At 46.3% G+C, this 22,174-nt stretch overlaps 1 protein-coding gene across 2 annotated transcripts in view; it reads right to left on the minus strand.

Moving 5' to 3' along the window:
* The window catches only part of PDCD2 (programmed cell death 2), a 242,329-nt gene that overhangs the window by 211,787 nt on the left and 8,368 nt on the right, over positions 1-22,174 (minus strand). For both annotated transcript variants that reach the window (XM_069234984.1, XM_069234983.1), the window contains exon 2: positions 16,224-16,469. In XM_069234984.1, coding sequence (XP_069091085.1) covers positions 16,224-16,469 — 246 coding nt within the window. The remainder of the gene's footprint in view (positions 1-16,223; positions 16,470-22,174) is intronic.

Genomic DNA, 22,174 nt, shown 5'->3' on the forward strand with positions numbered 1-22,174 from the left:
TGTGACATGCAGCAGCCCTACCTAAAACGTCATCGTAAAGTGATGTCATCTTGCAGGAAAGGTTGGGTATTGTAGAGGTTAGGATCAGTATCTGCAGGCGGATCTACATTATATGAGTCTCAAAGGTCTTGCTGTGGCGGTACATCATAAGTGCCCCACCCCCCGCATTCACTCATGTCAGAATGTGGTGAACCCTGTGGAGTGTATGACAATGGATCAGGCAAAGGAGCAGGTGGTCAAGGAGATGGTGGGGGTGTGGAAGAGGATGGAGGCAGTCTGGGGTCAAGAATAGGACGGGTGGCTTTATCCTGCATCTTCTGCTGCTTTGGATGAGGACAGAGCTCCAGAGATTCTTTAGAGCTGAGTAGGCCAAGGTTCCGCGCTGGACGCTGCATCTGTATCTGTATCTGGCCCGTTCAGGTGTGAATGATAATTTGTTTCTGCGCGGCTTGTAGCTGCTCCTGCAGCTTCTGGAAGACCGATTCAACTAGTTTGTGGGCTGGTCTCTGGGTCAAAGCAGAAGGTTTTGGAGCCAACACCAATTTTTGCTTCAAGGCAGACTGTTTCACATCCGATGTTCAGATAGGTGCAGAGCTGGGAACAGTTGGTGCAGAGGATGTCAGATTTAGAAGTTTCTTCAGCACTGAGCCAAAACTAGGAATGGTGTCCAAAGTTGACAGTCGGTGTCAACCATGGCCAGAAGGCAATGGCGGCCCAGAAGCCTGCTTCTGTGGGTCCAGAGCAGCTGAATGCCTCTGGTGGGGTAGAAGCTCAGAGTGGTGTCGAGGGCGGGGGGGTGGGGACCTGTACTCACAATCTGTTGAGTCAGCAGGTCTTCTTCACTCACAAGTGATGTCTTCACTCAAGGATGGAGTCAGAACTCTCGGAGGGCGAGAAAGCCTCCTTGTCAGTGGCTGAAGGGTTGGGATGATGTTCTCCCTCGAGATCCTGGGTGGCAAAGAGTTCTAAAGTACCTTCACCGATCCTGCACATCTCAAATGAACAGGCTCAGCGCCCCTGAAGGGGATCTTCGACCAAAAGGATGGACACTTGCAGCAAGAGGCCTCATCATGCTTGGGTGAGAGGTACAGATTACAGACCTGCTGAAGGTCGGCCCATGGGTACTTCGCACAATACAGAGGGCAGTATTTGAGAGGCGTCTGGTCCATCACAGGCAAAGCATGGTGAAAGCCGACTAAATGAAATGAAAGAGGCCCAGATGGGCACAGCCCAGCCAGGGGCCCGAGGTGGCCGGCGAACTGTCCAAGATGATAATTGGAAGAGTCAACCCCATATGAGAGAAAAAGGAGAAAACGCGATTGAAAACAATACTGATGGACAGAGAGGGACCATGAAAATCCAAAAGCTCACTGCAACAGTGTCAGTCCAGAGCACGGAAGCACAAGTCCGAACCCAACTGCAGAAGGAAAAAAAAAAAGAACACAGTTTAACAATGGAGCTGATGACCATGCGCGCTGCAAGCAATAGGTGGAGTCACACTAACCTTGTGAGTGAAAGAATTCTTAAGAAAAACAACTTGCACATATCCAAGCAGAACACTAGAGAGCAGGAGTATGCACAGCATGTGTATCTAGAGAAAACACATGCCTCAAACAATGTGTTTCTAGCTCAAGTGGATCAAAAGGTACAAAATATATGGCGGCTAAGGTTCCTGCACACCGAAAGACTTAACAATGGTCAATTGGTCATCTTTAAGTTGCTTGTTGCTGTACTTGGTTTTTCAATTGGTACTAATAAGGTGTCCTCTTTTTCCAGACTCTGCTATCAGGTGTGAAAATAACAAAATAAATAACTATCACAAAATCTGCATAATTTAATCAACCTCATGCATAATTTGGTCCTCCTCTACAGTATAATTCCAGTGGCCCTGTCTATAGCGCATCAAAGCCTGATGCTATATAAATACAATAATAATCCAATATGTTATCAATTATCTCGACCTACGATCTAGGTAAAAATCTGATGTCTTTAATTAGTTCAGGAACTTGTTAGTACGTACAACTCTTCTGTGATAACTAGTTTGTTTACCAATAAATGCATTTTACACTAGGAATGGTTTGTGGGCAGGGAGCAACATATATCCTACCGGTTGGAGATAAACGAGCTGGAGCCAGGTGGCAATCTACAAATGGTAAATGCTTGTTCCAAGCAGGAGCAGCAAACAAGGTTGGTACTTAATCATGAGAGAGAATGATAATGAGTAACAATCACCTTGCTGTGAGATGAGGCAGAGGTATAAACCTAAGATATTTCAGAGTTGAAAATCAGGTAGCTCTATGACAACTCTCTCACAGGCTGGGCTGCAAAGGGAAGAAGCAACACACAGAAGAGATGGGTGGCAAAGGGAAGTACCACCACAGACAAGGGGGCAGGGGGGTGGGAGGGGAGTGAAGAAGAAATAGTATCTCAACAACAGCGTGAGCAGCAGAAAGACACTGATTCATCTTGATCTTTGCTTGCTCTAATCTCCACTGAAAGAAAAGAAGGTACGCCCGGCACGTGATGGGCAATTAGAAGACAGCAAAGAAGAGTGACAATGATGCCAACAAATGGTATGCAATGGGTGGGTTTCAAGCCCTTTATAGTAAACAACCTTTGCCACGCCCTGCACTTGTGCTGTCAGAAGGCAAAACCTAAAAATTAAATTAACAAGTGGAAGGGTAAAGATAGGCAGCTGCAGAGTCTATTTTACTGACTACACCGTTCGTCAATAGAGGAATGGTCCTTAGAGTAAGCAGATTTTGGATGTGACAATGCATTTGAAATGCAAAAAGAACAGGTGATTGAATGTAGAAATCCATATTTTGTTTTGCCCAACATGCCACCCCAGTCTGGACCTAGCCATATGCAAATCAGTCTTAACCCCAATCCTCATGGCAACAGTCCAGCCCAAGCTGCCAGACCTGGTCCTCCCTGGACCAGAAACAAGCATCCTGGGACCAGTTTCAGGGTATGGCCCCTCATCAGCCAAGCTAGTCTGAATCCAGTGGCACAGTGAGCCCAGGACCCGTGTCTGGGCATACCCGGCACGCTTAGGGTGACAAATGCAAAAAATAAGAAACGATGGATGGAATACGGTTAGCCAAAAATCTGGGCCTAAATCCACAGTTTTTTGCCTACAATGCCACCCCAGTTTGAAACCAGACACTTGCAAATTAGTCTTGACCCTGCTCCCCACTGGAACATTCTAGCCCGAACTGCCAGGCCAGGCCCTCCCTGGACCAGAAACAAGCAGGCTGGGACTGGTTTCGGGGTGTCTCCCCATATCAGCCAGGGCAGCTTGAATCCAGTGACACAGTAAGCCTGGGATCTACATCTCCCACATGTCCCACATAGGGTGACAAATGCAAAAAATAACAAATGATGGACTGAATGCTGAACAATGTCAAACATTCACCCCTAGTCAGAAATCTGGGCCTAAATCTATATTTTTCTCTCCACCATGCCACCCCAGTTTGGACAGAGCCATATGAAAATCAACTACCCTGAAACCAGTCCCAGGATGCCAGTTTTATGTCCAGGGGAGATCTGGCCTAGCAGTTGACTGATAAAATCAAGTAACTTTTTCATACCTGGACATAAAAACAATATAGAAATCCATTGCTACCACTAAGAATTAACATTAAATATATTTTATTTTTAAAAAGCTGCTGAAGCATCTGAGGTTTTATCATGCATGTTGGACCTTGCCCATTTTTAAGGGTCATTCCAGAGGGCTGCTTTTTGTTGCTAAAAGGTTTTTTGTTGGTTGGCATTAGGACTCTGCAACCTTTACCCTGCTAACCAGTGGTAAAGTGTCTGTGCTGTCTCCCTAAAACACAGTACCACTGGTATGTACCTAAATGCCATATTTAACTTACTTGAAATTCCCTAGTAAATGGCACTACCCACAGCCTGTACATTAAATACTACGATTGTCTGCAGTGCTCATTGTGCCATCCAATAAAGTAGCCTTTTAAAATAGGTCTCAGGCCTGCCACTGCAACCTGTTGTGCAGTTTTAAACTGCCATTTCGACCTGGCAAAAGAAACCTTTTGCCAGGACTAAACCTTCAGTTTTAATACTTACAAGTCAACCCTAAGGTACGTCCTAAAGGTACACAGGGCAGGGTCCATGGTATTTCAAACGTAGGGCATGTGGGTTCAAGTTTTACATGTACTAGCGGTGAAAAACCCCTAAAGTCGTTTTTCACTGTTTTAAGACCTATCTCTCCCATTGACTAACATTGAATTACCTTATAACATTTAATAAGTGTTAACATTAGATTGGGAGCACATAGATATATGCTGTTCACACTCAAATTGTAATTTAAAATCCTCTTTCATGGTGAAGTCAGATTTTAGTTTACAATTATGAAAATGGCACTTTTAGAAAGTTGGCATTTTCTTATCGCAACCATCTGTGCCTTTTGCCAATGGTCTGGTTCACATGACTGTGAATGGCTCTGCTGTTGGGGTTTGTGTACTTAACCGACTATGGAGGGGCTGTACCTTACCTAAATAACACATAAAAGGGCCTTCCCTTATACCCCCCCTCCCCCCCCCCCACCCACCCAAAGAACCCGACACCAGGCCTTGCCTGCCTTTTGTCATCCCAGTTTAGATCTCTAACCAGGGAAAGGGAAATAATTCTCCCTGGTAAAGTTGGTAGGTCAAGGAATCACCCACACAAAGGCTGGCACTAAGTATAAATAGGTGCCTTCCTTTCTATACTCGATTATTATAGTAATATAAAAAAAAACACTTAGTGCTCAAGGGCAAAAACTGACCACGACGAAATGATAAGTACTCTCTGGCGGTTCAGATATGAAGATTAATTGAAATGCCTTGATTCTGATACAGAGCAATGTATTATTGATTTATATCAAGGAGACGGTGTTTACACTGAAGAACACTGAGGAAATTGGAGACTGATAAGTCACTATGACGAAACACGTGTTGGCTGTTAAGGGAGGAGCATGACTTTTATGGAAAACCTTTTCACAGTGACTGAACTGAAGTCAGAAGTATGGGAAAAAAGTAAACGCTTAAAAGAAATATGGAACAAACACAAATTTAATGTGGACTTTAAAAAAATATATATATTTCTTTTGCAGTGCTTAGGACTCTTTATTGTATTTAATGGAGGGAGTCCTAATCCAAGACCCTTGGCAGGCCTCCGTGTAAACTCCTTCAAAGAAAAAGGTGAAAATCCTGAAACTCTGTCTCCTCTTTAACGTGCGCCAACCGCCGGTGTGAAGATTCCGCGAGACCTGCTCTTCTCATCGACATCAACATTCACAATGACTGACAATGGGAGACTTGCACTCCAGGCTCCAGAAACAAAAGCCTGCGACAACCACCAAAGTAAAGCTCCAGCGACCACAGTCTGCTGCCCATGACATGCTTTTTGCAATGAAAGCCTCCTCCCCCAATGAGATCGGAAATCTTTGCACCAGAATTCAAAGATAACTTCAGTCGGTCTAACCTGGTCCCTGTATTCAACCAGCACTCTATTGCAGTCAGCCTAAACTTGTGACTTTTCCAAGCTCTAGCGTGACCAGATGATCACGAGTAGCACTTTGTGCTTTTAAGTTGCTATTTTCACTAAAAGCTTTAAAAAGGAATGTCTCCGGTGTGGGAAGCTGGCCTGGTGTGTGGTGGATACCTATGATGTTATTACCCTATACCAGGTCCAGGTATTCACAATTAGTGAAGTGTAGGCAGCGTCTAGGAAGCAAGGGCTTTCTAGCGGTAGCTGTGGATGAGCAGCCAAGAGTTATCTAGGAGACATGCAAAGTTTATGCAATACCATCATAGTCAAACAGCACTCTCACACATGAAATAACCACAGTGTTACAAAAAATACAGGTACTTTATTATTGTAACAAAAATACAAGAATACTGAATAGGCGATCCCCCAACTGAAGGCAAGTAAACACATTATTATATACAATCAGTAAAGAACATAGAAAACAATAAGCATTGGCAAAAGTATAGGTACACAGTAAGGGCCCTAGGGCAGGGACAAACCATGTATTAAAAAAGTGGAATGTGAAAGGAAGTCCCCCACCCAAGGAAGTGGAATCAGTAGAGGGGAGCTGGAAGAACTAGGAACCCCAAGAGGTGAGTAGCAGAGTGATCCCCAGCGACCAGGAGAACAGAGGTAAGTACCTGGTTTCTCCAAACCAACAGGAGGACTTTGGAAAAGGAGTATACAAGACCCAACCAAGACTGGAAGAAACCAAAAGGTGGATCCTAACAGAAGAGGACCTGCAAAAGAAGGGGACCAAGTCCAGTTTGTGTTGGAGTGTCCGGTTGTGGCAGGAGCCACTTCCCACACTTCTGTGGATGCAGAACCAGGTCAACAGTGGACAAAGGTGGCTAGCAGTGCAGCACCGGAGATGAAGAGTAGACCCAGAAGTGATGCAATTGGTGTCCCATGTCGGCAGTCAAGAAGCAGTCTGTTAGTGGTGCTGGAAAACCACCAACAAGCCTTGGCAAATGCAAGAGACGGAGAAGGAGTTTTGAAAGGCTGAAGAGAACAAGCAAGGCCCAGGGGACTCGACCCAAGGAGGGGAGTCCGGGGTGACCCTCAGCAGTCGGAAGAGCCACAAGAAGAGGAGGCAGCCCCCACAGGCAGCCTACTGGCAGCAGACACAGCGGTCACAGTGAGGCCCACCCAGCACACCTGAAGAGAAGTCCCATGTCACTGGAGCAGCAGGAAAGAGACTGTGCATTGCAGGAAGAAGTGCTGCGGGTCAGAGCTACACAGAGCATGAAGGTCCCTTGGAGGAGGAGCAAAAAAGACTTGGTAGCTACAAGAGTCGCGATGCACAGGGGTATTGTCCTGCAAGGAGAGGCAAGAGCTTACCGTCTCTCAAGTTGGAAAGCTGGCAGAGAGGACCGAAGGGTCCACTCCAGACCACTACCTGTGATGCAGGGTTCACGCAGTTCCGGAGGACAGCAGATCCACACAGCCGGTCGTCGCTGCAGTTGGTGCCTGCAGTTGCAGGGAAGTGACTCCTTCACTCCAAGGGAGATTCCTTCTTACTTCTTGTGCAGGCTGAAGGCTCGCCTCCCTCAGAGGATGCACAGCCAAGGAAATATTGCGGTTGCTGGAAAGAACAATGTTGCAGAGCTGAGTTGTTGCGGAGGTTGCAGATCGTCAGTTCCTGGAGGGTCCAGTTGCAGCCCCCGTGGCCAGAAGATGAAGTAAATGTTGCAGAGGAGTCCTGCTGGAAACCTGCAAGTCGAATCCCCAAAAGGGAGACCCTAAATAGCCCAGGAAGGGGGATTGGTCACCTAGCAGGGGGGCCAACTATCAGGAGGGGGCTATGATGTCACCTACCACACCTGGCCACTCAGATGCTCCCAGGAGCCTCTGTCCACCTTAGATTCAAGATGGGAGAATCTCGTGGCCGTCTGGAGGAGCTCTGTTCACCACTCTGGGGTGGTGATGGACAGGGGAGGGTCACTCCCCTTTCCATTGTCCAGTTTTGCACCAGAGCAGGGACCGGGAGTCCCTGGACTGGTGCAAACCGGTTTATGCACGGAGGGCATCAAATGTGCCCTTCAAAGCATACCAGTGGCTTGGGGAGGCTACCACTCCAAAACCATGTAACACATATTTCCAAGGGGAGAGGGTGTTGCCTCCCTCTCCCACAAGAAATCCTTTTTTCAGCCTTCCCCTGCCTGAGCTGGTCAAGCAGCAGGAGGGCAGAACCCCGTCTCTAGGGCGGCAGCAGCACGGGCTGCCCGGAAAACCCCAGAAGACTGGTAGGAACAATACTCTGGGTCTTCTAAGGAGCCCCCAGAGTGCATGAAATCATACAACCAAGACTGGAAACAGTATTGGGGTATGATTCCGATATGTTTGATCCCAAACATGCCCAGGTTTGGAGTTACCATTATGTAGCTGGTCACACGTACGGACCTGTGTCCAGTACACAGCTAAAATAGCTTCACACACTTATAAAGTCAAGTGCATTGAAACTGGAGTTTGTAGGGGCACCTCTGCTCAGGCATGGGTGCCCTCACACACAGGTACCTGCATAGTGCCCTCTGGGCTAGGAGGGCCTACCATAGGGGTGACTCACAGTGACCTGTAGTGAAAGGGTGCATGCACTTTTTCACGCAGGCTGCAATGGCAGGCCTGTAGACATTTTGAATGGGCTCCCATGGGTGGCAAAATACATGCTGCAGTCCATGGGGAATCCATGATGACCCAAAGCAGTACCATATACTAGGGACTTATATGTGAGCACCAGTATGCCAATTGTGGGATGTGCAAGGTCTTAGGCAACCAAAAGTAGAGGGCAAGAGATCAATCACTAGGGTCCTGGTTAGCAGGATCCCAATGGAAACAGTCAAAGCATACTGTCAGCAGGCAAAACGTGGGAGTAATCGTGCCAAAAAGAGGCTACTTTCCTACATCCGGGTTCTACTATTTGGATTTGTGTCAATCTGGTACCATTTTACTAAAATGTGCTCTAGTTTTCTTAATTGGTTTGGGATTTTTCTTGCTTTGTGTTTTCAATTTGTTACTATTTGTGTGCTCCATAAACAGGCACCCTTCTCCGAATCCATCACTGACTGCATCACCGCACAACCCATTGCAACCACCAACTATACCCTGCTATGAGACCACAAATTCCACCTCGACAACCTACAAGACCCCAACACCGCATCCCTCCTAGACAACCTCTACATCATAGGGCTCCAACAGATCGTGACTGAACCAATGCAGTCAGCAGGTCACACCCTTGGACCGATCTTCACAATAGGAACATCAGTCATCTTCAACCATACCTCCGAACTTCCATGGACAGACCACTGATGCATCCACTTCACCTTCAACACACCCACTGTCCTCAGACCCCCAGCACCAACCATCTTGCCGAAACTGGGCAAAAATCACCGACAACCAGCTCACCACCACCCCTGCTAACTACACCTCCTCCATCGCACACGACGACCTGAACACTGCAGCACACACCTTCCACAAAGGTATCACCAACATACCCCCCTCAAGAAAAACAACAGCACCCACGCGAAGAAAGCTAGCTGGTTCACTGCAGAACTCAGAGAATCCAGACGCACCTGTCGTCACAAGAAAATCTGGTGAAATACCAAATCCACAGAAGCCCAAAACATCTTCAGAGCAGCTACCACAGTACACCACCAACGCATCAGAAGCACCAAAAGAAAAGCAATACAAGACAGAATCTCCTCCCACAGCAAGGAACACTTCAGCATCATCAAGGAGTTTGTCCAACCCAACAGTGAAACAACTGACATCCCACCCTCGCAGGACCTCTGCGACAGACTCCACACCTACTTCCACCCACAAAATCAACACCATCTAGTACAGCTTCAACGAGAACAGAACCCCCTCTACCGGGACCCGAAACCAACAAACCAACCATCACCAACTGGACCCCCATCCCCACCAAAGCCACTCAGAAGACGATGAAGTCCATACATTCCGGGGCCCCCACAGACCCATGCCTCCACCACATATTCAACAGAGCTGCTGATATCATCGCCCCCAAGCTCTGCCTTACCATCAACCAATCCCCAGCTGATGCCTCCTTCCCCAATGACTGGAAACACGCAGAGATCAACCCCCTCCTCAAGAAACCAGCGGCAGACCCCACTGAACTCAAAAACTTCAGGCCCATCTCTCTGCTCCAATTTTCCGGCAAATGTCATGGAGAAAGCCATCAACAGCCAACTTGCCACTTTCATTGAAAACCACAACATCCTCAACGCCTCCCAATCCGGATTCAGAAAAAAACATAGCACAGCAACAGCCCTCCTGGCTGCAACCGACGACATCCGCTCCCTGCTGGACAAGGGAGAGATGGATGCACTCATCCTGCCAGACCTTTCGGCAGCCTTCAACACAGTCTCCCACCACACCCTGATACGTAGAACTCATGAAGCCAGCATCAGAGACAAAACCCTTGACTGGATCCATTCCTTTCTCTCCGGCAGAACCCAACGAGTGAGACTCGCCCCCTTCATCTCGGACCCCACACCGATCACCTGTAAAGTTCCCCAGGGATCCTACTGCCGCCATCGTCAAGAGCTATGGAATCAACATGGTCTCCTACGCAGACGACACCCAACTCATCCTTTCCCTAGCCAACGAACCCACCACAGGCACACAACTTCCACGAAGGCATGGGAGCAGTAGCCAACTGGATGAAAAACAGCAGCCTCCAACTCAACGTGAACAAGACAGAGGTTCTTATCATGGGCCCCCAACCCGGCGCCTGGAGCGACTCATGGTGGCCACCCACCCTCGGAAACCTTCCCACCCCCACGAACCAAGCCAGAAACCTTGAGATCATCCTGGACTCCAGACTCAACATGGACAGCTAAATCAGCTCAGTCACATCCACCTGCTTTCACAACCTCCACAAGGCCTTCAAATGGATCCCCCCTTGAACACAGAAAGACCGTCACACATGCCCTCATCAACAGCAGACTAGGCTATGGCAACACGCTCTACCCCGGGATCAACAAGAAACTCACCCGCAAACTACAGAACATCCAGAATGCCGCCGCCAGACTGGTCCTCGATCTGCCCCAACAATGCCACATCTCTCAACACCTGAGAACACTTCACTGGCTTCCAACAGAAAAAAAAAGAATCACCTTCAAGATCCTCATCCACGCACACAAAGCCCTCCATGACACCGGACCAGCCTACCTGAACAGACGACTCAACTGCCACGTACCTCACAGGACCCTTTGATCAGCCCAGCTCTCTCTCTCGCCGAAGTACCTTGCATCAGGAAAACAAGAACACAGGGATGCTCCTTCTCCCACATCGCAGCCACAGCCGGACACCTTCCCGCTCCACCTCAGACAGACTACCCCCCTTCTTAACTTAACAAAGGAGCTGAAGACATGGCTTTTTGAAGTACCACCTCACTGATGGACGCTACACAACCCCCACCCACCCCAGCACCTTGAGACCCTTACAGGTTAGTAGACACGCTCAATAAACCCTGATAGATTGATTAATGCACACTTTATCTATGCCATGAGCTTAGTGGATGCATGGCAAGGCTTGTAACCAAAGGACCGGGCTATACTTTTTATTGTGGGGCCCACAAGGTCTTGTCCGGGCTTAACTACTTTCTCCTACCTGCCTCAGAATCCTACAGGGTTCAAGATGCTCACATACATGCTAGTGGGCTTTCAGACCACTCCCCTCTGGAATTACACCTCGGGGTTGGGCTGGCATCTGAACATGTGGTGGCTTCAAGATGCTGAAACCAAGACCCACTTTCACAAATCCATAAAAGGGTATTACACACAATTAATGGTACTGTTGAGTCCCCGGAGACCGTCTGGGAAGCACTAAAGGTCACCATCACAGGAGACATTAATAGTTATGTTTTGGGAAGGTGCAAGGACCAAACAGGAAATGATTGACTTGGAATCTTGCATCATAGATTTGGAGGCAGCTCATGCTGCACCTTGCTTGCCCACCATACTGACAGACTCTCTACATCAACAAGATGTACTCCATCGATTGCTTATGTATGAGGCTTGAGCTGCTTGCCACACAAAGCTGCATCTATCAGTGCGTGACAAGATAAGACTCTATACTAGCTCTGTGCTAATATGGCACATCACACATCAATTGCATACATAACTGATAAGCAGAGTGGTCAGGCAGCACTTTGCTACGTATTACACAGCAATGTATGCTCCACCACCTAAAGGGGACCCCCCCCCCCCCCGAGGCCCTCAGAGACTTTATGAAGGACTTACCCATTTAGCCCTGTGGTATGTTCAAGTGAATGGTTTTAGCAGTATTGAAGTGTGGAATACTGATCTCTCAAAGGGATATGTGACTTGATAGTCTAAAAAGGTGCCTGACCCCTTGGACCTGGGGCCCATCTCTTTCGCTGCATTGACATATGTTTGAATGAGTACGGGAGGTAGGCAAGCTCGCCCCTGATCTCTAACTGACAAATAGTTGTCCTACCCAAACAGGGATACCCATCTCATGATTGCTCCTCATATCGCCCATTTCCCTCCTGAAAACAATATTCAGACTCATCTTGAACGGGTGACTTACGATCTTCCTTTTTTGATGACACTATAGCTGTCCATCTTGGGGTGTTCTGCTTGTCCTGACACATCTGTTACACCAGTTGCAGAACTACCCCTTCTATCTCCTAACCTCGTTCTTCAAAAAGTTAGACTTGTTGCTGCAGGACTTCTTGTGGCCATCCCACACCCCGCAGATAGTTCTCTAGAAATGCTATTGTTAGAAATGGGGTCTTTGGTTGACAGTCAGGTTACCCCCTGTTCAAGCAAGGACCCTCACTCTAGTCAGGGTAAAAGAGAATCACCCTCAGCTAACCCCTGCTTACCGCCTTGGTAGCTTGGCAGAGCAGTAGGCTTAACTTCAGAGTGCTAGGTGTAAAGTATTTGTACCAACACACACAGTAACTCAATGAAAACACTACAAAATGACACAACACCGGTTTAGAAAAATAGGGAACATTTGTCTAAACAAAACAAGACCAAAACGACAAAAATCCGACATACACAAGTCAAGTTATGAATTTTTAGAGATTAAACTCAAAAATAGCGCTTAGAAACAAAAATGCTTCGATGAGATGTTAACACGGCATCGTGACGGAGTCGTTCCCAACAAGCCGAAACCAGCGGCGCCGGACACGGAGTCGTGTAGACCCCCAAGTACAGTACCTTTGGTGAAGAGTGAAAACAAGCCGATGTGCGAAGTCGGGAATCGCGGCGTCTGTGCGAAACGTTGAATCCGTGCACTTCAAGCGGCGTCGGTCACGACGTGGTGCAGCGACTTCCACGGAGTCCCGGACTTCAGCGGGGCAGCTGTGGCGTCTGGCCTGCGAAGAGCGTCGCGTTCCAGCAAAGGTCACGGCGTTGGGTGCAGGCGGCGTCACCAGATTCAGCAGCGGCGTCGGTCCGGAGTCGTCCGAAGTCGATTTCCTTGGATTTCCACCAGCTTTCCTTTCAAGGGCCCAGGGACTGGATAGGGCACCACTTGTCAGAGCAGGAGTCTCTCCAGAGACTCCAGGTGCTGGCAGAGAGAAGTCTTTGCTGTCCCTGAGACTTCAAACAACAGGAGGCAAGCTCTAAATCAAGCCCTTGGAGATTTCTTCACAAGATGGAAGGCACAGAAAGTCCAGTCTTTGCCCTCTTACTCTGGCAGAAGCAGCACTGCAGGAAAGCTCCACAAAGCACAGTCACAGGCAGGGCAGCACTTCTTCCTCAGCTATCAGCTCTTCTCCCGGCAGAGGTTCCTCTTGGTTCCAGAAGTGTTTCTAAAGTTTGTAGATTTGGGTGCCCTTCTTATACCCATTTTAGTCTTTGAAGTCACCTTTCTTCAAAGGGGACTCACACCTACTTGTGAAATTCTGCCTTGCCCAGGCAAGGCATCAGACACACAGCAGGGGGTTGGAGCCGGCATTGTCAGAGGCAGGCACAGTCCTTTTAGATGAGAGTGACCACTCCACCCCTCCCTCCTAGCAGAGATGGCTAATCAGGAAATGCAGGTTACACCCCATCCCCCTTTGCGTCACTGTCTAGTGCGAGGTGAAAAACAACCCAACTGTCAAACTGACCCAGACAGGGAATCCACAAACAAGGCAGAGTCACAAAATGGTTTAAGCAAGAAAATGCTCACTTTCTAAAAGTGGCATTTTCAAACGCACAATCTCAAAATCAACTTTACTAAAAGATGTATTTTAAAATTGTGAGTTCAGGGACCCCAAACTCCACATGTCCATCTACTCTCTAGGGGAATCTACGCTTTAATCATATTTAAAGGTAGCCCCCATATTATCCTATGAGAGAGACAGTCCTTGCAACAGTGAAAAACGACTTTAACAATATTTCACTGTCAGGACATATAAACCACATTACTATATGTCCTACCTTAACCTTACACTGCACCCTGCCCTTGGGGCTACATAGGGCCTCCCTTAGGGGTGCCTTACATGTAAGAAAAGGGAAGGTTTAGGCCTGGCAAGTGGGTACACTTGCCAAGTCGAATTTACAGAGTAAAAATACACACACAGACACTGCAGTGGCAGGTCTGAGACATGATTATAGGGTTACTTTTGTGGGTGGCACAACCAGTGCTGCAGGCCCACTAGTAACATTTGATTTACAGGCCCTAGGCACCTCTAGTGCACTTTACTAGGGACTTAACAGAAAAACAAATATGCCAATCATGGAGAACCAATTACGTACATATTTTAAACAGGAGCCCTTGCACTTTAGCACTGGTTAGCAGTGGTAAAGTGCCCAGAGTAACAAAAACAGTAAAATCAGAGTCCAGCACACATCAACAACCTGGGGAACAGAGGCAAAAGTTAAGGGAGACCACGCCAAGGATGAAAAGTTTAACAGCTATAAATGCTCTTACGACTGAGGCACTGCAACTCCAGATTTACTCTTGTATTACAGGGCATCTAATATCAGTGTCATAAGTGAATGGTAGTTTAACAACACAGCTGACCGTGCCCCCTCGCCGCTAAGCCATGAGCGATGCAGGAGACCCTCCTTTTCTGCACCTGTTAGACGGGGAACCGACCCCCACCCAACCCCCACCCCCAGACACCTCCTGAAAGCCACTTGAAGGGAGACCCAGATCCATTGGGTGAGCAAGAAATCTCAAAAAAGAAACTCCATTACTGTGCGGAACCTTGTTGTTACAGGTTACACCCTTACAGGGCTTTAAATCCTGGGATGAAATAGGCATGTCCAAGTTGAGAGATGTCCTGTTGGGCTCCACAATGAAATCTATCCTAGAGCTGCAGGTGTAATATAGCCTAAACCCTTCACAATTGTTCAGATACCTGCAATAACGACACACCCTCACCCAATACATCAAAGGACTCATGGACATACTGGGCTATAGCCCACTGGAGGCCAAAATACTCACTGGAGAACTAACCACAAAATGTTGCAGCCCGTATTCCTCTGACTAGCTGAGAAGAATGGGTGGATGACTTGGGGCAACTTACTGATGACGACTGGAATGGGGCATGGGGGTGCCCCAGCGAGTCAGCGACTGCTTCACAGTTCTGCCTAATACAGTGGAAATTCTTACACAACATCTACTACACTCAGGACAGACTATGGAAAAGGGGAGCTGTAACCATCCTCACTTACCTGTGTTGCTCATCAGCACGGGGAGACTTCGTCCATATGATCTGGACCTGCAAGAACCTGATCCTTTTCTGGGAAGGGTGTGTTGTCATGCCTGGAACACGTGTTGCCCTGAGATCCCAAGTTTGTCCTCCTTCACACTACGGAAGATATGACCGTCAACAGATACCGCACCAGACTGGTGTGGTTGGGACTGGTGACAGTGAATCAGGGCTTGGAAACACAGTGACCCTCTATCCTTTGCACAGTGGATAATTGGGCTTGATATTTGTACGAACTTGGACACTCCCAAATACAAAGCTAGGGGCTTCCCACTTAAACACTACAAAATATGTGTGGCATGGTGTCAATATTGGGGCATAGTCCTTCACAGAGTTGAAAATCCTTGCTATTCACTGGACGATAAACTTTGTTATTACCAAGGAAAGCCTGAAATAGTCTACATTGGTTTGGTGGTGTGGGGGGAGGGAGTGGGAATGGCGGAAGAGAATCAGTTTTAGGGTTTACAGTGTCAAGTGTTGGTCTGAACTGGGGAGGGGCAGCTCTTATAGTTATTTTCAATAACGTGCAATGTTATACTGCTGGCTCAGTCAGTTAAACATCTGTTGTTTTGCACCATCAATTACATAACTGCCTGGTATTTCAACGTCTAAAAAAAAAAAAACATAGTTGTAAAAATATTTTTCTGACTGCTTTGTGCCAAGCTACCAGAAGGTTAGGCACAGGTTAATTTGCTGACTTTTGTGGGTCACCCAGACAAGGATTTTGGTTGTTGCCCTAGTAGGGGTTGCAACTACCTCAATCAATTACCCAATTTCTTACAGTGCATATTTATGTAACAGATGCAATCGTTTCAGGAGAAATTCAAGATCACCCCCTCCACTAGTTGAAAGCAGGCGGTGGATAAGTACATATAAACAGATTCTGTTTCGTTTTTTTTTTTCTTTTAAACTGTTGCGATTTTCAGTTACAATCTGGACACTCACTTTCATTAAACTGTGGCCAGTTCAGATGTCTAAATGAAGTCACACTTACCTGGCTGAATGGAACACAATTTCTTATGGCCAATCTTCCAGTCAACCACCTGGTGGTCTTTACTGCAGTAGTGAACAGAGTGGCACTTAGAACACGCTTTTGGTGCAATACAGCCACAAACTCTACACAAATGGACTCCAGATTTTAGCCTCAGGATGTTGCAAGCTGTCCCCTCTGGAGGAGGAATGACTGATGGTGGATTATAGGAGTACGTATCATTCCGTCGCGGTAGCTGATTTCTAAAAACTGCAAGACGAAAAAAAGAATCCTCAGCAGACATTCCTTTTTCAACTGAAAAATACTGAAATAGTCTAGATTCAATGTAAATATACATGTAATCAAAGAAAGGATTGTGCAAGCAGACATTATCATTTCATTAATTTGGCCTTTGTAACTGGCCTTTCTTTATACTTCACTACTTATACTTTCAAACCAATTTTAATGACTGCTACATGCACATCTTTTATGATGGACTTAGATTAACTTTTTTGTTCAAAAACGGCTTTTTTTCCTGACTTGGACATAAATCTGAAATGCTCCAGGTCAGCTACAAACTACTGAAAAGCACGTAGTGTCTGTGTCATTCTCACACTCCCAGAGGCATACGAGGGACAGAGTCTCCTAATTAGTACAATTTTATTAAAATACCGTTCAGTACGAGAAACAAAATGTTGCAATTAACATTTCAAGTAAAGTACTATAGTATTTGAATTAGCAAAATATCATCTATTTCCCCTCGATGAATAAATGAAAAGCAACTCCCAAGCTCTGTATGCTTATTTTTGAGTTCAGGCGTGTTTCACCCACCCCATAAACAGGGAGTGGGGGCACCTACAAGTGAAAACAAAAGGTTTGAATGCTTAGCAATATTTTCCAGGGTTCGTTCATATTTTGCATGAAGTATGCATAACTATGCATCAATGTAGGATCTGGGGACTAACTCCTTCCTGAAGCATCACCCATGCTGGCTTTGCGCCTGAACTAGAAACGCTTCCTACCAAATAATCTTATAGTTGGATATTAAGTGATATTATTGTGTAAGCAGTACTAATCGCCACAGAAAGTCATGTACACAAAACCTTTTAACCTGATTGCACTCCTATTCAAAGTTTAAAGTTTTTCCGAAATAAACTTTGGCTCAAAGTCAGGGTATTTGTAGCTGCTCTTCATTTTCTATTGATTTAATGTTTCAATTCATTTTACTAACTGCTCCTTTCCGTTGCATTGAGGAGTTATTGGGCACCTTCACAGGCACAGACCGCCCACGGGGGTTCTTCCCAGAATTAATCAATTTTTTTATCTTTTACGTTAAAGTTTAAGCATTCCTAAAAAAAAATCCAGAAGATATATTCAGCTATCAAAACAAAAGCATTTAGTGTACTTGTAGGAAAGTACCCTCTTTCCCGAGATTGTAACCCCCATTTGACTGTGTCTACTACTGGGTTCCCACTAACCAGGACCCCAGTAGTTTTGCTCTCTCCTCTAAATTGTACCTTTTTTCTGCCCACTATTGCCATACTGTTCCCCTATTATATGGCACCTAGTTACCCAGGGCACTGGGGTTCCAGGGGACCCCTATGGGCTGCAGCAGTTTTTCTGTCACCCATAGGGAGCCCATGCAAAGGGTTCTGCAGGCCAGCCTTTGCAGCCTTCGTAAAACGGGTGAATGCACCCGTTTTCCCTACACCATGTCACTATAACTCACCCCTATGGGTGGCCCGCTCAGCCCAGAGTGCAGGTACCGGTGTGTGATGGCACCCCTGCACCAGCAAACGTGCCCCCACAAACTCCAGATCCATTTCCCTGGACTTTGTGAGTGCAGAGATGCCATTTTACACATGTACTGGACATAGGTCACTACCTATGTCCGGCTACATTATGTTAACTCCGAACCTGCGCATGTTTGGTACAGAACATGTCGGAATCATACCCCAATACTGTTGCAAGTATTGGAAGTATGATTCCATGCACTTTGGGGGCTCCTTAGAGGAGGACCCCCAGCATTGCTACCACCAGTCTTACAGGATTTTCCAGGCAGGCCAGCTGCTGCCACCCCTCAGACAGCTTTCTGCCCTCCTGCGGCTTGATCTTGTCAAGCCCAGGAAGGCAGAACAAAGGATTTCCTTTGGGAGAGGGAGGTACCCCCCCCAACTCCCTTTGGAAATAGGAGTGACTGGCTTGGGAGGGGTAGCCTCCTCGAGCCACTGGTTTGCTTTGAAGGGAATGTTTGGTGCCCTCCGCGCAGAAACCAGTCCACACTGGTTCAGGGACCCCCAGTCCCTGCTTTAGCCCGAGACTGGACAATGGAAAGGGGAATGACTACTCCCCTGTCCATATCCATCCCATGGGTGGTGCCCAGAGCTCCTCCAGAAGGTCCCTGGGTTCTGCCATCTTGTTTTCAAGGTCAGCAGGGCACTCTGGGAGCATCTGAGTTACCAGGCAAGGCAGGTGACATCAGAGCCCCCTCCAGGCCTTGCTGGTCCCGGGCAGCACCACTTTTCCACTAATCGTGAGTCTGCCTTTGCCAAGGCATGTTGGTGGAATTCCTGCATCAACGCCAGTCTGCGGTCTTCCTTCCAGCGTGGGACATCATCTGTATCCATCAGGACCTCTTCTCCGGCTCCAGAGCTGACCTGTTCTTCATCACTGTCGACCAACTCCTGCAACTACAGCTGGGTGGGAAGTAGCTCCTACTCCTCTTGGACTCCACTGTGACTCTTGGACTCTCCTCTCTCCACAGGTCTTCCCTCTTCAGTAATCCACCACTGGTTTTCTTGCAGTCTTTTTTTCCTTCTTTTGGGTGGCTTGGGGAAAATCCAGTGATTTACTCCTGCATTACTGGTCGCTGGTGGGGTACTATGTTACTTATCTCTGATTTTTCAGTACTCCCAGCTCCCCTGTGCACATTTCACTAACCTAGGTGGCGGTACCTTGTTTGCATTCCATTTTTATGGACCCACCACACACTAGGCCAGATTCCTACAGTACTTTAATCGAGGGGAAAAAAACATTAACATGAAACTTGGTCAACATTTATTTCAGAAACAAAAGGCTAACTTTGAAAATGTGCATTAAAAACATTGTACATTTTACAAAAGCTTTTCAGCTCAGACAAACAGGAATCCACAATCTATATTATATTATAAGACAAACGTACTAGGAAAGAAACGTTTTTTGCATTTCAAATGAGAACTCAGAATGCTACTTGATTTTAGTTTATGATCTTGTTAATTAAAACGGCTCACACTTCGGCCTTCACAAAGATTAGAGGCGCAGGAACACTCATTTGCTGCTCAACATTACAGTTTCACCCTCTGCAGCATATCAAGTCACCCGGTGAAAGTCACTCGTCAAGAACACGCATCATTTTTATTGTGTGAAGCAGAAACCACATTGGGTACGTGTTCAATTTGGACCATTTAGTTGCATAATCACATACCACAGTTTTTTATCATCTGGAATTTACAAGCTATATAGATTGGCATGTTTTCTCACTGCAACCATGGCTGCGTCATGATGTAACGATGGCAAGGATATCGCATATGCCAAAACTCCTGCATGATCAGTCAACAAAGAATCTAATCACTAACAAAGCTGAGAATAAACATCAATGAGGCTGTCACTGGAATGTGTTACACCATTGGCCAAGGATATAGTGTCCTTTATCAATAGGAGCATTAAACGTTTTTTATGGTGTAGTAAATTACTCCTCACACTAGGTCTAATGTTTGCCTACTGAGATATCAGAAAATGATGAACAAGACCTGCTCTATGGAAACTTTGGGAATTGCAGAGACCATGGGCTGCAGTAGGTCTACAGGAAAAGTGCTTTACAAGTGTAAGGATTCACTAAGAAGTGGTAGAAAATCTTGGGCGATTGAAAACGATTCTACAGAATCGAATAAAAGGTTGTGAGGGTGTGGTTGCGGTAAACCTTTAAAGGGGGGGGTGCAGTGGGAAGGCCACTGCCAGGGGTGAAACTAAAATGTTGCACTGGCCACTGTCTTAAATTACCAAAAAATATCTGACTATGGAAATAAAAAGGGCATGATCCGTGAAATTCGAAATCCTGAGCAGGATTGCACATTTTGTTAAAGTAAACAGAGTATTTGTAGAAGGTGATCTAGAGTAGCTTTGTAGTGCTGTGAATGACAGGTATAACATTTACCCAACTCAATGGTATGCGTTTTCTTGATCTAAAGATAATGAAAGACAAAGTCAGTTCTGCCTGGGTTCCAATGCAAGAGCCACAGGCTAACCATAAATTTCAACAGAAGCCAATTAACTCGCTGTGCTACATTAACAGCTCCACCACTGAATTCATTGGGCATCACCCACCTGAGAACTGAGTGTTTTCTACTGTAAATGCTTCCAGATTTGCAAGATTATGGCATTTTAATAATAAATATGTTACGAGAATACACAGGACAATATCCTAACAGGCATTTGCAATGCAGTGGGTCTTGCATTTGCTCCAGTCAGAGCTATCAGCGTTGTAAACTCCTAGCCGGGCTTTTCTTGCCACATAAACTGAAAATGAACAGTAAAATAGTTTCACATAAGCAAGCCGACGGCCGCCATGAGCGTGAAGGGACAAACAAAAGGAAACAGAAGTTCACTCACAGTCAAACGTTATCGGCAAAAGTGCAATTATCCATGTAACCGGCAAAAGTGCAATTATCTATGTAACAGGGTCAACGTCATGCAAAGCGCTTAACTACTGCCCAGCGAGATCACGCTGCATAGGAAATAAAAAGAAAAAGTAGTCCAGAAGCCAGTCGGAAAACACGGAGCCTCATATCTTTTCAGTAGTTTACCGGTGCTCTCAAGGAGCACTAAACACCAGAAATGGCATGACGTATGCATGCCTTTCACTAATGAAATTATGCAAATTTTAAAAGGCAGGCCCACAAACCAACCAAACTACTGGCGTGACATGGGCGTGGTTAAAAGCCCACAGCGAGATTACAACAGGGGCCAGAATGCTTGCAGGTTCAACCTTATAAAGGAACATTTAACATAGTAAGTATTTATGTAGTATGAGGGTTACATTTGATACATCACCAATGGAAGCTAGCATCACTGAGAGAGCATCCTGGTTCAGGTCAAGATTTAAGGCTACATTAAAGGCCCCCCCTCCTCACTGAAGAAACATTGTTTCATATGTGAGCTATTGTCACTCTATGTAACATCAATAAAACATTGGTTTGCCCCTCACCAGTACAAGAAGTTTCATTTAGGCTTTGCTGTGTAATGGAAGCATCCCTTAAAAAGACAATAGAGAATACATGGGTCTTTTTAAGGTTCTCAGTTAAATGTCTCAGCATTACTACTAAGTGATGCCTTGTATTAGAATTAAAATAAAATGAAATAAGAGTTCCACCCACTATCGCTGTAAAGTAGCCAGTTATATTTCAGATATGTGATTTTCCTTTGGGAAAGCAATGACAGCAGCCAAGTTTCAAAGTTGAGTCAGCTATAACTCTCTTCCACAAGCTGCCTATTCACTTGGTATTTAGTGACATTATGAACAAGATGGCAATTACACTTAGCATAGGTGTCATGGAGGGAGCTAGGATCTTGCTGGAAAGGCTAAGTTACCAAAAGATAATAAAAAGTGGCTCGATCTTAACAAGGGAACATAGTTTTCAGAATCTGATGTATTTCGTTAGTTGGCTGGTCCTTAAATGACAGGGTGGATGAGCTCGGCTAGCAGCATCTCGTAGATTTAAATAGAACCAACATCCCAAGGTGGTGCAAAGCATCTACCTGCAGTGGAGAGAACCTTGGCTAGGTCTATTCGGCACCTTCGAGAATGCACAGTGTCAAAGGTTTTGTGCATTGAGAGCTTCTGTGAAGGCACTCGCTAGGAGATAAATTCTACCTAGAATGGAACAGGGGACTCATATTTGCTTTCACTCCCATCTTTCCTGTCCTGAGTTCTGAAAAAG

Source organism: Pleurodeles waltl, chromosome 5 (genome assembly GCF_031143425.1).
Source record: "Pleurodeles waltl isolate 20211129_DDA chromosome 5, aPleWal1.hap1.20221129, whole genome shotgun sequence".
In the NCBI taxonomy this organism is placed as follows: domain Eukaryota; kingdom Metazoa; phylum Chordata; class Amphibia; order Caudata; family Salamandridae; genus Pleurodeles; species Pleurodeles waltl.